Source organism: Cyprinodon tularosa, unplaced genomic scaffold, assembly GCF_016077235.1.
Source record: "Cyprinodon tularosa strain WSP-4 unplaced genomic scaffold, ASM1607723v1 ctg938, whole genome shotgun sequence".
NCBI classification, from domain to species: domain Eukaryota; kingdom Metazoa; phylum Chordata; class Actinopteri; order Cyprinodontiformes; family Cyprinodontidae; genus Cyprinodon; species Cyprinodon tularosa.
Genome location: NW_024039716.1, coordinates 70,070 through 86,646, shown reverse-complemented (window position 1 = coordinate 86,646; position 16,577 = coordinate 70,070). Strand labels below are relative to the sequence as shown.

The 16,577-nt window shown below is 39.0% G+C and overlaps 2 protein-coding genes across 2 annotated transcripts in view; one reads left to right on the top strand and one right to left on the bottom strand.

Annotated features, from left to right (window-relative positions):
• Positions 1–16,577, bottom strand: part of clip3 (CAP-GLY domain containing linker protein 3) — a 60,378-nt gene that overhangs the window by 12,671 nt on the left and 31,130 nt on the right. Inside the window, exons 2-10 of the mRNA XM_038274889.1 lie at positions 10,533–10,889; positions 8,859–8,998; positions 4,575–4,668; positions 2,503–2,664; positions 2,285–2,403; positions 1,934–2,170; positions 1,518–1,653; positions 1,267–1,425; positions 1,056–1,187 (exon numbers count right to left, since the gene is read on the bottom strand). Of these exons, the coding sequence (XP_038130817.1) occupies positions 1,056–1,187; positions 1,267–1,425; positions 1,518–1,653; positions 1,934–2,170; positions 2,285–2,403; positions 2,503–2,664; positions 4,575–4,668; positions 8,859–8,998; positions 10,533–10,872 (1,519 nt within the window). The 5' untranslated portion in view covers positions 10,873–10,889. The remainder of the gene's footprint in view (positions 1–1,055; positions 1,188–1,266; positions 1,426–1,517; positions 1,654–1,933; positions 2,171–2,284; positions 2,404–2,502; positions 2,665–4,574; positions 4,669–8,858; positions 8,999–10,532; positions 10,890–16,577) is intronic.
• On the top strand, positions 11,341–15,581 carry LOC119776482. The gene is made up of 5 exons (XM_038274890.1): positions 11,341–11,434; positions 13,447–13,529; positions 13,668–13,835; positions 14,034–14,129; positions 14,409–15,581. Exons 2-5 carry the CDS (start codon positions 13,467–13,469, stop codon positions 14,724–14,726), a joined length of 645 nt encoding a protein of 214 aa, XP_038130818.1. The 5' UTR covers positions 11,341–11,434; positions 13,447–13,466; the 3' UTR covers positions 14,727–15,581.

The following is a 16,577-nucleotide window of genomic DNA, read 5'->3' as shown; positions in this document are numbered from 1 at the left end:
GGCAGCTTCATTAAACATAGGGCTGGGCGATAATTCAACAACGATATATTTCGATCAATAGACGTGTGGCGTAATAGAAAAAAAATAGGCTCGATAAAAGTTCGATAAAAAAACGCAGTTTTCCTTCCTTCTAATTTTAGCCTAGCATGTAGGTTTATGCTAGTCACTACTTCCTCCCAACCAATCACAATCGCGGACCCAGGCACGCCGTCACCAAGTGCCGCCCTCTCAAACCACAACACAGAGCACATGAAGATGTCGCAGCAAGGAGAGGCGGAGGAAATTGTTCCAAAGAAGGGTTTTTGTAGTTCGCCAGTTTGGCAGTATTTCGGTCATGGCAAGTCGGACAAAAAACAAACCACAGTCATCTGTAAAATGTGTCAGGAACCAGTGAAAACGAAGTCTGATAACGCAACCAACTTTTTTTTTTTTTTTTTTTATCATCTCAGCCGCTCACAGCCGCAGGAGTACGAGCTGTGTAGGCCCCGACGCGGCTCTCCTCCAAGGAATCTTCGGGAAAATATATATATTAAGTTCTGGGCAGTTTCCCACGTAGTTTCAATTAGTAGTAACACTTGAGAGAAAAATGCTGAGGGGCCAGCAACTTCAAAGTACTAACTCCGGTTAAAGCAGGAAACTAAGCTGAACCAGGTTCATTTATTTGTTATATTTATTTTGGTCACTTTAGTTTATTCTTTGTCAGTATTTAATAACATAACTCATGTCTCTTAAGTTATTTTTCTTTAAAACAATTCTGTTATGGTTAAAAAAGTTGGTTAAATAAATATTTAATTAGAAGTCTGTGTTTGTGTTCTTTATTAAAATTAAATCATTTAGCAATATCATAAAATGTCCAGGCAGAGCTGCACATAAAATATGGTTTTAAAATCTTTTCAATAATTATCGATATCGATCAATATGCATTTTTTTTTAATCGATAAGCTTTTTTTCTATATCGCCCAGCCCTAATTAAACATCATCCCAAATCAAAGACAGAAATAACTTCAACTGCTGCATAGAGCTACTAGAGCTTACAGAACCAGGGGCTTACCCACCTGGAGCAAAGTCTGTCTTCCCAAAGAAGCGAACGATGCCGAGTTTCTGACCTGCCACCAGAACCTGATCTCCCACCTCCACATTTGTTCCCTCTGGATCAGGACTGGCCACAGACATCTTCTTCCTTTGGGCTGAGGTCACAGACAATATTAGTCACATCTTCATGAGACCTAAACTGGTAGGACCCCAGCCAAATTACAGCTACCCTACCTCTCTCCCTTTCCTTTTGCCTCTCCTCCTTCTTCTCCTTCTTGGTTTTTCCAGTCAAACGAGATGCCAGGTCCGTACGGGGAGTTCTGGGGTTGGATGTCACAGATGATGGAGTCTGATCCACAGCTTTGGATATCTTTGAAACAGGCGCAAAAATACCTGCAGGTCCATACAAAAAACAAAAAATAATGAAGACAACTAATGCATGTTCTTTTCAACAAGAAACCAGTCCAGTAATGTAATTGGGTTACCGAGTTTAGGAGGACAAATGAAGTAGCGAACGCCGCCAACGCTGCCATCATTCTTCCCCTCCGGCTCGTCCAGCTCCACTCCGACCCACTGACCGCTAGCAAACTCAGTGGTTCCACAGAACCTTAGGGTTCCAGTCTGGGACAGAGGAAGGACAATGTTCTGAAATCAGTCCAGATTCTTAGTTGTTTTCATTTTACTTATTTAGATCTCCATTAACTACAACACTTAGAAAACCCTCAGCTGATCACTGAAAAATCAGGTTAGCCACCCATCCATTAATCTACAAACCCACCCAACCGACCCACCCATCCATCCATCCATCCATCCATCCATCCATCCATCCATCCATCCATCCATCCATCCATCCATCCATCCATCCATCCATCCATCCATCCATCCATCCATCCATCCATACCTTCATGTCATCCAGCAAGACGCGCTCTCCCAGTTTCAGTCCAAGCGACGCCAGCATTAGGTTTCCTGGAATGTTGTCGTAGTTGGGAAGAGTGGCCTTTGGAAGGTTACAACTGAGAGGAACAGCATCCAACAGCAACTGCTTAAGATCTTTGGCCACCATGGCTGCCTCAGCTTTGTCCAGACTCATGTCCATAGGGTCAGGAACAACCTCACCTGGAACCTGGCCCTTGTCGTTCTGCAGAAATACAGCCAAGCGGTCTCATTGCAACAGCTTCAGCTCTACAGAAGTTCCTGCTTTTACGTGTTAATTTGTTCACTAATAAAAAGGAGGTAGGTAAGATGATTTTACCCTGACAGTGGGGTTGGCTCCATGCTCCAACAGACATTTAACTGCACCCAGACAGAGATTGGAGGCAGCAATATGCAGAGCTGTGCCATAGTGGAAGTCACTGCATGTTGAGTTTAGCACTGAGGAGAAAGGAGAAGAAAAAGAAGCTAACTTCCTCATCTGGAGTCCAGCTAGGATCTGAAATCAAATCAGGATTATGTTGGAGGGTTCTCACACACCTCTGGGTTTGGCAGCTTTGAGTAGGACTCGGATCAGTTCTGGCACGTCAAAGTAGGCAGCATAGTGCAGCGCGTTCATGTTAGTCCATCGACTTCGAAGACTCACATCTGCACCGAGTGAGATCAGCTGACTGCTGAGTCTCAGCGCTGCTGCCGGGTCGCCTGCAAAGACAATAAGGAGAAAACTGAATGTTGCCCTTGGTAAGAACCATCAGCATATCAGCACGAGACCCCAGTTCCCACCACCCTTCTGCATTTGGCCACATGGCGAAGGATTTGGACGTATAGATAGGAGCTCTCCCAAGTCGAAAAACCAAAATCCCAAAAAAATAAAAACTCGATATAAAAATAATTAAATTGGCAGATGGAAAGATTGGAAGAAAAATAAGAAAGAACCATTGGAGTTAGAGAATCAAGACAACAACGGATGCAAAGACATGACAGAGGAGCACGTACTTGAATGGAGGAATGGACTAGCGAAAATCAGCAGACATAAATTAAACCTCTTATTACATTGAAAAAGGAACCCAAAACAGATATTAAACAAGAAATAAAATAATTCCAACTTTAATGTGGAGCAAAAGTTTAAGGAAAAGTAATAAAGCGCCGGATAAGCAGAGGAAGGAACTCGCCCAAGTTCAAACCAACATCTCAGAGCTAGAAGACATGGGCATGGAAGCTAAATATTTGACACCAACAATGCTCACCCAGATGCGAAACATGCAAGACAGGGTTACAGACCTCCTGGCAAAATCACAAACAAATAATGAGAAGACTCAAAAGAAATAATAGAGACAAGGAAATAATAAGAAGCCTCAATGGTAAATTACTTTAAGAACAAGCTCAGAAAAGATATAGACAGTCTCAAATAAGCAGGATTGGGAATTAAACATGCCCACAGAACCCCACAACACAACCCAAATTCTGGTAAACCACCGAGAGCAATAGTGGTTAACTTTTTAAAATTAGAAACTAAGGAAATGTCCCTGTCATTTTTGCACCTTTAGGCGGAAATTTTTTCTTGCTGCTCTCCTCTGCTTTGCTCCGCTCTCTGCTAATTATTTATTTGTATTTATTTCTTTATTATGTACTTATTCAAGCTGTCTAGCAAGAGTGTTCCCTTTGCTTGGTTCTGCTGGTTCCTGATAAGCAGCAGACGAGCAGCCGCAAGCTTTATTAATAACTCTTTTTTGAATATACCACTATATATACCACTGTCTGTCTGGTTCTGAGCCTTCTCACAGAATAATCTGGCCTAACATGGACCCATCGGCAGACAGTTGTGAGACAGTGGGGAGAGCCTGCAACTCCCTGCCCCTGCTTTGCTGTGTCTTGTCCTTTTCTGAGCTCTCTCTTCATACCATCCGAACTAAAAAAAAAATGAATCTATTCAGCTGGTCTCTCAATGCAATTGATCAAATTTATTCAACTGGAAGACAGGGAAAAAGGGACCTGTCCTGTCCTGCTGGGACTTACTTCGTGGGATACACCATGAACTCCTGGAAAGTGTGGAGGATGGGGTGTTTCACAACGTTGTCACTGGAGGATATCGAAAAAGTATGGATTTTTAGCTTTATGATACTCGGATTTCTCCTGTTTGGAATTGGAGGGTACCTGACGTATCTTCAATTACAGAGGATTTTGGCAGCAATTTTGGAATTGATCACGCTGCTGGCAGCGGTTGACGCCCTCACTAAGGCTGTGAACAAGCAAGATCGGGAGCTGAGCCGTAAGCAGACTGACTGAACCAGAACGTTATAGATTCATAGCTTTTTACAAAGTTAGAACAACGGTTACTAATCTTTTATCTGATCATGTTCTCAAGAACTGTATTTGTAGTCTAAGGTCATTCTATCCGCTTTGAAAACTTGGATCTCTTTAAGAATTAGATGCTTTATGGGGATGCTCTTTTCCTGTTGATGGACGTACATATCAACCAAGACACCTAAAAGGACTCCTCCTTAGGGTCCTCTACGAAATGTTTTCATATCTTTGTGGATCAATAACAACAATTGTTTTATTTAAACACAAAGAAAAAGAAAAACTGGATTTAAATCAGGCAAGTTTCTCACCAACTCCATGAGCTCCAGCCTTACAGCTGTAATGAAGTAGTGTCATATCGGTCAAACCATCACGGTCGTTCACATGGCAACCACGCTTCAGGATCTAAGAGATGAAAAAACTGAGTTAGCTGCATCCTGCTGACTGACATCAAAGACACAGCTGAAGAAAGATGTGACCTACCTACCTACCTACCTACCTACCTACCTACCTACCTACCTACCTACCTACCTACCTACCTACCTACCTACCTACCTACCTACCTAACTACCTACCTACCCACCCACCCACCCACCCACCCACCCACCCACCCACCTACCATCCATCCATCCATCCATCCATCCATCCATCCATCCATCCATCCATCCATCCATCCATCCATCCATCCATCCATCCATCCATCCATCCCTTTACCTTTTCCACATTTCCCACCTCAAGCGGCTGAGTTTTACTTTATTTCTAGTGAAAACATTTAATAAAGGCCATTTATTTGTAAGCATCCCCTTTTTCTTCCTTTTTTATTCTGATAGCTCTATGAAAATTATTATGATAATTTATTATGATAAACTTTCTAGAATTGCACTTCTTAAGGTGCCTGTATGTTAGAGTAGCTCTGCCAGCTTGACTGAGATTCTTTTTTCAGATAATTTAAATCCTTCCAGTTTTTGAATCAGTTTCTTTTTTTTATTTATTTTTCGCCTATGCTGATTAATGCTGGAGGGATTTTTATTGATATTTATGTCCTTTAAGGAAACTTATGAGCAACAAGTTACATAGAAAGGAGCAACTATTTAACATCTCTAAAGCTGAAATAATACTTCAACTACGTCAGCAAGTACCAGCTGATTTGATAAAGAAGGTTGAAAAGCAGGAGCAAGGTAAAGAAGAAACTTAAACCATCTCTTCCATAAATCATCATTGGGAATTTGAGTTCTTTAGGAAAAAATTTAGAAGAACTCCAAACCCTAGCAAGGACCAAGCCAGAATATCGGCAATGCAGCATTATATGTTTTACTGAAACATAGCTGCAGGATCACATCATTGGACTCAAGTGTCTATCTGCTAGGCTTTCTGATCATACGAGCAGATTTAAAGAACTGATGTAAACCCACACGGTTTACATTTTATCACTGCTGCACTTTATCGGATGGAAATGTTCATTTCACTTCCAAGCTGCTGCTCATTTACTGTCTGAAAGCTGTTAAAAAATAATAATAATTTTGTTTTGTACACACTGTGTTTACAAAATGACAATAAAAACTATCTAAGTCTAAGAAGACTAGGAAATTCAAAGGAGGTGGGTTGGCAGTGTTTGTAAACAACAGATGGTGTCACCCAGCACATGTTACAGTGAAGAACTGGCGGTTTCTCAATTCACAAGAACGCGAGTACAGACTTGTGTCTGTACACAAGAATGTATGGACTCTGGAAGAACAGGAGTACGCAGAATAAATATGGGTAAATTGGAACGAAGCTTGTGACGTCACCACACGCTCTGCTCATCTGGAGCTGCATTTCAGCTCCTGTTATTAGTAGTCTCTAGATTAAAATAAATTCTTAAATTTTTAGTTGGGTAATAGTAACAGTCAGATAAACACAAATCAAATGAAAAATTTGCAAAATAAAACAAAAAAACTCGCCATCAGAGCCGGCAGTATATCGCAGACGAGTATGCAGTGTGCAAAGTACCCCTGACATTAGACCTGGCTGCTGTAGCCTCGCAGTTCTGCTGGTTGCCACGGTCCTCTCAACATCTGAACTTTTTTTAAATCAAGCACTAAATCAGTTAATGGGACATATATTGACTCTTAAATGTTCTCACCTCAAATTATCTTAAAATGTACTTTTATAGAACAACGGTAACAGAAAAAAAAACCTTTAACTTAATACTCTGAGCTCTGTGAGCGCTCCACTGGAAGAGGCTGCAGCCGCTATGCATGCTGGGAGAGCTGTCATCTCGAGAAGGGATAAGTCTGCTCTAATGCTTACTTGGTAAAGAGGGAGAGGAGAGAACAACATCCAGTGACTTTGTCTGTTCTCAGTCTTGTGTTCTTGTGAAATGTAACAGTACTAAGGCTGAGGCTGATGATGTTTCACGAGCACATAATAACCTGAAGACGTTCAAAGCTGCTGGAGACAAACCCCAGCAGACCAAAGACAATCAGCCAGAGGAGGTTCTTGAGCCTCTTTTCAGGGTGTTTTATGTTGGAACGGGAAATAATTACAGTTCAAAGGATGTGAGTACTTTAGTTTGTGGTTGCAGCAACTGCAACACAGAGAGAAACAATGACATTTACCACAGCAGAAGAATTGTTACTTTTATTCTGAAGCAGTTTGTTCAGTTTATCCCTGTCCAATAATTTCTGGTTCTGAGTCATGCAACCGCCAACTCCAGGATTTTTTTCCCTCTTCCACTCTCAGTCAGCTTCATGCTCAGTTATTGTAACGTCTGAATAATGCTCACCAGCTTGTGCCTCTCTCTGTCCGAAGCCATTTTATCTGTGGCTTACAAAAACCAAAACTATTCATGTTTTTGTCATAACAATGTAAGTAACTCTTTAAAGTCATAGGAAAGTGGCTGTTCCAGGGATTGCAGTTCCAAATTCTCCTAAGTGGTGCGCGACTTTACATGAGTAAATATAGTAAATGTGAATGGTAGATAAATAAGGGGGCGGGATTGTTGTAGCGAAAGGTTCACAGGCAAGATTGGTTTTGGCTGGTGTCTCAGAACCAGTTATCAACTTAGCGCTAGTAGGTTCCCAATGGGAAATTACATTGGGACCACGTAGCACATGAAACTATTCAGTTTCAAGTTTTCATTTTTGGTTTTGCTAGTGATTTTGTTTATCCTGTGTTGCTGTTAAAATAGTATTTTTTTTTTTAAATTACATGTTAGTTTACTCTTATTTGGTGTTTATTTTAGGTATTTTATTATTATTATTTTTTTACATATTCTCTATTCAACATTCCTATTATTTCTTGAATTCATGCTGTAGTTCTTGATATTTATAGTTTTCTGTTATCTTCAGATTAAGTTTTCCCATTGTGGATTATTTATCTAAAGTTCTCCAGTCCCTTCCCCACACTCTTTCAAGCACTACTGTATTACCCTGGTGACTCTGCTGTCCCCTATTGCTACTCTCCTTTCCCACTTTCCCAGCTTTTGCCCTTTTCAGATTTTGGGATTGGGCCATGTGTCAGTCTCATCGAAGCAGAGCTACATGTGTCTAGCTGATTTACCTGAACCTTGCACACTCTGCAAACAAATTAATCCTTCTGCTTCTACTGGCTACATTTGGCATCAAGATGGATGAGTCCGACCAGCGCCATCTCTCTGGGCTCCGACATGTTTTTTGGATGTACAGTGTGAGAAGTTAGATCGCATTAGATCGTATCGTGAGCTGTGAAATTTTAAACCCTGTGGCGGCGGTGTACAGTTTGAGCTGCAGCTGAATATAAAGATTAAAAATTTCATACAGTGCACGTTTGCCCTTAGATCTCTTCTTGTCTCTTCTGTCTACACCTGCTCCTAATTAGGTGATTATGCCATTCATTGTCTGCCTCCCATATATATACTCCTCCTCTGCAGTTACTTTTGCCTGGATTATCTTAATTCTCTCCTTAAATCATGTGTTCCCTTTAATCCCATTCCTGTGATTAATTCTGCAAGGAACCTGTAGTGGCTAAATGTCCGTGCTTAAAATAATGACCATTTCTTTCTTCAGATGCATGCAAATAACCACTCTGCCAGACGGAATGAACGAGTCTACGCGTGTTAAGAGTTTGAACGACGGTAGAAAAAAGTGTGTTTGCCCCGTCTTTATTTTCTTTACATTCCATAGACGCCCGAGCTCTGACACGTCATTGTTCAGCGTCAGTTCCTATTGACTAACAATAAATTAATCTAAGCATTAAACTGAATGCAGATTAACCTAGAAGGAAATTATTAACGGTGTAAAACAGTAACGTAGTTATAATGCAATTGTAAATATTCTATAATATGCAAATACTAAACATATCCAAAAATAATATGTGCGTAAATTACTGAATAGAAAAATGGCACCAACAGAACCACCTCAGCTTCTGTCTCTGCATTTGGATTCTCAACACACCTCCCCACTGCTTGGGAGGTAAAAACTGGTGTTGCATTGCTCCTAATCTGTCCGGGTGTGACAGTTAGTGACAGTGTCAGGCTAGCTAAAAATAAACAGATCCTGTCTTGTCATTCATTTGAAATTATGCTGTTATGACCCAACCAACACAATAGTCTAAAAGGGAGGGCATCATTTTTTCACCTCATTTCCAATGATGTCAATCTTGTGCTGCACCTGAGGGACCCACTGCCGGACGATGGCAAACAGTTCGGGGATGGTGGTCCGGGGGTCGGTGAGGATCTCCTGACATGCAGGGTCGTTGGGGTCAAAGAAGGTGAATGCTGCAGAAATCAAAATCAGTAAAGAGTTAGAAGACAACTGCAGCAAAGGCCCAGGTAGGCAAACAGGATCCCAGAGAAACAGAAAGTTTTCTCTGTGTCATCAAACCACAGTGTCTTAACTTCTGTTTCCAGCAGATCGAACATGCAATGTTGAACGAAGTACTCAACAGTAGTACTGTAGTGCTTGAGTGAGAGCATTGGTACTCATAGTCAAACCTTAGTCAACTACAAGTAAAAGTTAATCGGTCAAACATATACTCAAGTTATAGTACTGAAGTACTCATTTTTGAAAGAAATTAAGTATTTAAAAGTACATGTATTTCAAAACTATCAATAAAATTTTTGAATATCAGTACATTTCTGTATAATTTTTAGAGTCATTTTAAAGAACCACATAACTTTCAGAACCCAGCAGATGTGTAGAACCACCAACAAATTCTATAAAATACCTACACCGCCTGTGGTACCTGAATTTCAGCATTGAAAATTCCTAAGAAAATAAAGTTAGCTATTTGATTATTTCTTATCAAAAAAAAAAGATAACAGAAGTGCCTTGATTCTCCTCACGCCTTAATAAAATGTATGAATTTCCAATATCTGCCCCTTAGTTTTTCACATTTCTGGAATGTCAGGAAATCTCTAAAACATTGGTGTCAAAATTTAGTACTTAGGGCTGCTATTTTGCATGATGAAACTGCATTTTAAGAAATAAAAACAGCAACAACAGATTACAAAATCAAGCTGAGCCAAAACTACAAAGTAACTAGCAGCTTCCTAGAAATGTAATGGAGTGAAAGTTACCACCCCAAAACTTACTCAAGCAGAGTAAAGATACTCAAAAAAGTACTTAAGTGCAATGATCAAGTAAATTTACTTTGTTACTTTCCGACACTAGCTAGAAGTCACATAATGATCTCTTATTAGAGAATTTATTGTGGTTTTCTCTGCTTTTAAATAATCATTCCTCCTCTTCCATGATAAACTGTTTAAGCTGCTTTTCTACTCTTTGCCTGTCAGGACTTCTTGACAGACAGCAGTACAAAAAAAAATGATATCTATAGTATTAGATAGAAATACATCAATCAGTTTCTTTCTTTGTCTCTTCGTCTCCATTATAAGCAAATACTTTGATCTGCAGTGAATTAAATGCATGAGAAGGTGAAATCAGAGCTCCTCAGAGCTGTACAGCATATTTCCACAGAAACAGTTACCTGAGGTAAAACTTCCTCTATCCTACAGACAAAGTTAACAGAAGTAAAAATCAATTTCACTGTTTTTTGTGCTTTAGAACTAAATACTTGTAGGATCACTCAAACTGAATTGTTCTGAACTTGATTGGTGATTTTGAAATAAAATACATTATCCAAGAATTAGTTTAAAGATCTGTAATCATGACTTACTTCTATTTAATTAATATTCATTCAATTACTAAAAAAAGATAAATCTAAGAAGGTCTTCAGGTAAACCATGTCTTTTCAAAGCGGTATTGACACAGTACATTCTTCAAAGGCATATTTAAGGCGGTAAAACATACCATAGTCTTTGGGAAGTGGGGCCTGGGCTGAGGGGTGCACCATGGCTCGGCGGGGTGGTTCGTGAACCGGACTTTGATGCTCAGAAACTGAGATCATCTCAGTCTCTGGTTCCACTGGGGGATCCTCCTGCCCTTGCTGCTCCTCATGCTCCTCCCTTTCTCCCTCCTGCTCACCTTCCTCCTCGTTCTCTACCTTGGATTTCTCCTCCTCTAGCTCATATTCCTCCTCTTCCTCCTCCTCTTCTGTCAACTCCTCCTCCCTCTGAACCCTAGCTTCCTCCTGCTCCTCGTCCTCATGCGTCCCCTTCTCCTGTTCCTGCACATTCTCTTCTTTAGTCATGATGACGAATGCTGCAGCTGGGCCCAACAGAGGGAGACAAAATTAAGACAAAGATTAGGTAAATCACAAAAATGATACATGCAATGTATTCTGGCCCTTTACACACACACTGTAAACCCGAATGCTCAAAATAATTAATTAGAATAAGTACAATGAACTTAAAATCATCTTAGAAGTTCTACTTACTTAAAAATGTTGAGTGCCAATAGCTTGTTCCCTCTTTTTAAGTTATTTAAACTTGTAATTTTTGATTAACATTAACTTTTTGCAGGTTAATTAACTGCTACTTAAAATAATTAACTCAGAGTTACTTAAAATATGTGGATTAAACATGGATTTTGTTTTTGTTAAAGAACTGAACTCAATTAAATTCAGAGATTTATATTTGTAAATGTATAAATTCTCTCTCTCTCTCTCTCTCGCGCACGCACACACTAAATAAGTATGCTTTCACCGGAAGTGCTTTTATTTTGTAGTATTTGCGTGCGTTCAGTAGACCGGAGCCGACGAGCAAAAGAAAGGAGCGGGAGACTTAACGACAAGAGTACACTAAGTTGTGAATGTAAGTATCCAAGAAGTTGCTTGAATGTTTGTTCCTTGGGGTTAAACGTGTTGTTAAAACCGACAAGGTAAGTTACGTTAGCCGTTTTGCGTGGCTAACCGTTAGACGGTTAGCAAGCTAACATGAAAAGTCACCCTGCCAGTTAGCTGTAAAGGCTACGTGGCTAGGCAGGTAGCTGTAAAACCTGGTGATGCCTAAGTTGCAGTGGTGGATAGTGAGGTATCACGACAGAAGCTAACTAAAGCACCATGTGCTGTGCATTTAGCTAGAAATTTAACTTCGGAAAAAAAGTCCCGTTTTGTTTTTTGAACTTTTTGGAAAGCTAGAGATTGAAGTTATTGTCTGAAAGTTAATTTAGCTGATTTAAAAAAAAAATTTTTTTTGTTGATTGGTAGGAAAATAATTTATGAATGATACTAGCCCAACTTTATGTAACATTGAAGTAGTGGTTAGCGCGAACGACCCATGTATGGAGGCCTTATATATAGAGATATCTGTGCCATCAATTTGAGCGCGCAGGAACCAATCCGAGCGCGCGCAAAACCGGTCTGGCGCGCGCTCAACTCTGAAAAACCCTCTCTAAACAAGCTGTGTGAAGCTGACACCCCACCCAAGTCAAAAAACTCTGCAAATAGACTGAATTGTTAGTGCAACGTTAGTGCAGATTTGTGCAGAAAAAAATATTGTTTGTGCTACTTTTGTTTAAGAGATATTAAAGATTATTTTTTAGGTCATCCAGAGGTCACCATCCCCCCATTAAACTCCAATTTGAACCAAAGTGGTCTCCTTTTTAGTGCTTTTAAATTTGTGCTATTTTAGTTTTTAAGATATAATCATTAAAATTTTTGGCTGATGACATCACCATCCCCCCATCAAGCTCCGATTTGATCCAAAGTGGTCTAATTTTTTAGTGCTTCGTTTGTGCTGATTTGTGCCGTTAAAACCAACATTTGTGCTGCTTTACTTTTTAAGATATAATAAATAAAAATTTAGGCCGGTGACGTCGCCATCCCCCTATTAGAGAGCTGCGGAAGTGAACAAGTCAGCAGCAAAGGAGTCTCGTCTAAGTTAGTTTGAGTCACCTATGCATGTTAGTGGATGTTTCAAGTGTGTAACTGATATGTAAGTCATCAGTTACACACACTCCCTGTAAAGTCGTGTGAGGACTTCAAATTTGCCAAACGGTCAATGCCATTTTAATAACTCTTACATTTAATGTCATAAGTTACAAATTAAAGCTTGATGCATTTTATTTAAGCATAAAGAAGTTGGTTAATTGAAATGACACTCAATTGCCTACGTGCTGTGCACTTCTAACATCATCCTTCTGGCGCATCTCAGTTATTTTTTTAAACCAGTTTCCTGCTCAATGTGCGGAAAATAAGGGTCAACAATGTGAATACCACTATATTATTATATCTTAAAAACTAAAATAGCATAAAATGATCGTTTTAACTGCACAAATCAGCACAAACGAAGCACTAAAAAAGGAGACCACTTTTGTTCAAATTGGAGTTTAATGGGGGGATGGTGACCTCTGGATGACCTAAAAAATAATCTTTAATATCTCTTAAACAAAAGTAGCACAAACAATATTTTTTTCTGCACAAATCTGCACTAACGTTGCACTAACCATTCAGTCTATTTGCAGAGTTTTTTGACGTGGGTCGGGTGTCAGCTTCACGCAGCTCTCAACACACTGTTCTCGTGCTCAGTTTCATCTCTGCGCATGCTCGGATCCGTCTCTGCTCGCGCTCGACTTGCTCTCTCGCGCTCAACACCAGCTGTGCGCTCGGCTGTTTCTGCGCTCGGAACTTCAGCAATGTATGTAAATGAACCATGCCATCAGCCAATCACGCTCAGCTTCTTTTCATCCAATGAAAGCATTCGTTCCTTCTTCTTTTATATCATGGCGGATCTTTAAGGTGCATACCGCCACCTACTGTTCATGAGTGTGTAGCAACATTGTTTTACATGTATTAAATTCTATTTTTTAATTTTGTATTCTGAAGATAGACGACAGACTATTGTGATGTCATGCCCACCGGTCAAAGAGCTACTGGACCTCTGGCCAGCTCTTCATATGCAGTCTGAGGTAATGTGGATCAGCTCTTTTGTTGGTTTTATATTTGCTACTGTATGTCACTTTGTAATGTTGCCAAATTTCATTAATCATTAAATAAATAATTTAAGAAAAAATAAGAATTACTGTACTGCCCTTTCCTCAATGCAGGTGTATGCAGAGTTCCAAAGGATAACAAACCAGAACCTCCCAAACACTTTCTATGCCCAGCTTGATCGGCACACTCCTCGCTTGATGGCTTTATTCAGGCAGAAAGCTTCCAAAACTGGAAAGACTGCTGATGCTTTGGCTTACATTTTCAAAGTCCATGATGCACAGGTGATTATACATTTCACAGGTCTACTGTTGGTAGTTTATTGCTTAAAATAAGCTGTTGAATTCCATAATTGCATCAGACGAGTCAGCAGGCTATCATAGTGGATTTATGTGCAGATTTTGGTAATTGGTAATTAGCTGGAACTGTTTGGCATTGGCTTTAACTAATGAACTGTATTTGCACTATTTTTATTTTCTCAGGAAATACATGATGTCCACACGAGACGGACCACTGTTCTCCATGCCCTTCCTGTTTATCTACGTGAGGTAGTTTCTGAATTCTTCAGATCATGTGTGGTAAGTCTCAGTAGAGAGATCTCAGGCCTACCCAGTAGGGCTTTAGAAAAGTCAGCTGCAAAGAAAATCAAGTAGCCATCATTAGCCTAACAGTGGTACACATAAAAGTCATCTCTCATTCTCAGCAAACAAGAGCACAATGCAACAAAATGAACAGGAGTCTTTTAGACTGGTGTATTTATTTTTAATAATAGGACGATCATCTGTAATCAAAATCGCTTCAGCCATAGTTTCTGTGAATGTGATTTAGTATATGATCCCCCTTTCATTTTTTTTAAGGACGGTATGGATGAACCAGACCTGGGGGATGCATCAGTGGCCCTACTTACAGCTGTCAGTGACGATGCCGCAAGTCCAGTTCACTACCACCCAGTGAGAGTTTCTGTCGTCCTAGAGGGGGATGTGGTTGTTGACCTTCCCAGGCTTGCTGATGCCTTCCTGGTAATATTTGGACTGATTTATGCTCTACACCTCAGCTATCCCAAGGGACTCACCAACACTTTTGAGTTCACACAGAAAATCTTGCTTGGTCTTGATGACTCTAAACTATCACCTAAGCTGCAGACTCTTAAAAATGACTTGATGTTATATGTGTAACTCAAGACCCATAAAGTAGTGGTGGATTCTGATAGCTCACTCTGTTAGAGCATAGTCCACAGTCGCCAGGTCCATGTTTGTTCATTGTTAATGTTAAAGTTCTGTTCTACTCAACTGGTTTTCAGCCAAATGGCATAAAGTTGACGCTGCCTGTACTTAAATTTTGTTTTTAACTAATACAGGAGTGTATTAAGTGTTTATACATATACAGTATATTCTTAATCTTTCTTGAAGTTGCTATAAATAAACCAGATACAGTTTTGAATTTTTTGCATATTTGGTTGTGAAGAATTTATAAGCAATTTGTTATACATTGCTGCACTGCAGGTTTACAACCAGATGGCCAAAGGTGTGCCTTAACAAATGTTTCTTATGTCTGTATGTAATTCTTTTTTTTTTTCTTTTGTCAGTTGTTTTTCAAATATTGGTTCATATGAGCAAATCTCTCTAAACCCCTGGTAATGTTGTTTTAAAAGTTTTCTAAATTATTTGTGACAAAGATCTGTTCTTATGTAATTTAAACTTTTCTGAGTTTGAATATTTTTACTATGGTTTATGTTAAAAGATAAACAAAATGTCCAGTATACTTGTTAATTGTTTTTTTTTTATTTATATATATTTTGTGTTTAAAATACAACAGAAAGGTGTATGAAAAAATTCAGAATAGAAAAAACCAAATTATTTTTTACTTTTGTGTCAAGAGTACTTATTATCTTTAAGGCAATCAGTTGCCACAAATATTTTAAGTTTGGAGTGAAATGATTTTGAGTTGTAACAAGTCTATGCTTTTGAGTCATGTTTAATGAGAAGATTGAAAGAAAAAACTAATAAATGTTAAGTTCATTGAACCTAAAATCCTGAGTCTTCATACTTGAAATTATTAAATTTGCTGTAGTTATTTCAATGAGAAAGATAAATAAATATTCTGAGTAGAATAAACTGAAGAATTTTGAGTTGACTTGATTGATAAATTTAATTAACTTTTAATTTTAATTTACATTTCAAATAAACTCAAAATATATAAGTTATGTCATACTCAAATGTATGAGTTTTAGAACTCAAAAGAATTGTGGCAACTGATTGCCTTACTTTTTTTGAGTACTGCTAACTTATTCGGGTTTACAGTGCACAGACATATTTTTAAATGCCACAAAACCCAAATGTTTCTCATTTAAATTAAGCTGACCGGTTTCTGGAATCACAGGCTCTATACAAGAACTTTAGAGAACAACAAGATAAGGTACAGTTTTTCTTTAAAACCTGGTCATTGTGAAAGACTGGTGAGAACCAGAGCAGCCTTTGTTGGAAAATATCTGAAGTCCTGTTTTCAGTTTACACAGAATCACAGAAAAGATGCGATGAGGGTGATCTGCTCAAACTTTTGGCTTACATGGACGACTGTATGCCCTAATCCATAATCTAATTTTACATATACAATGTTTCTTAAATATACTTTAAATTCATTTTCAATCAATTGAATAAACTGAGCTCATTCTCATTTGAGAATTTGACTTGTGTATATGTTAGGCTTGCCATCCAAGCACCTCCAAAATCTTGACAGCTTTATGACATGATGTGCTGAATGTACTTTCACCAAGCAATATTGTTTTCCTCAACAGTAGAGAGAGAGAGAGAGAGAAAGAGAGAGAGGAGAGAAAGAGAGAGAGAGGGAGAAAGAGAACAATGCACCTAATTAGGATTTACTTGTTTAGGTTATTTACATATAATACAATGGTAAGAAGAGACACTGAAGTAAAACAATTTTGAATTTCTTTCCTTAAAACTTTTTAGGTGCTGATGAAAACAAGACAGTCATTAATGTTGTTACTCAGACTGTTCTTAACTGTTTGA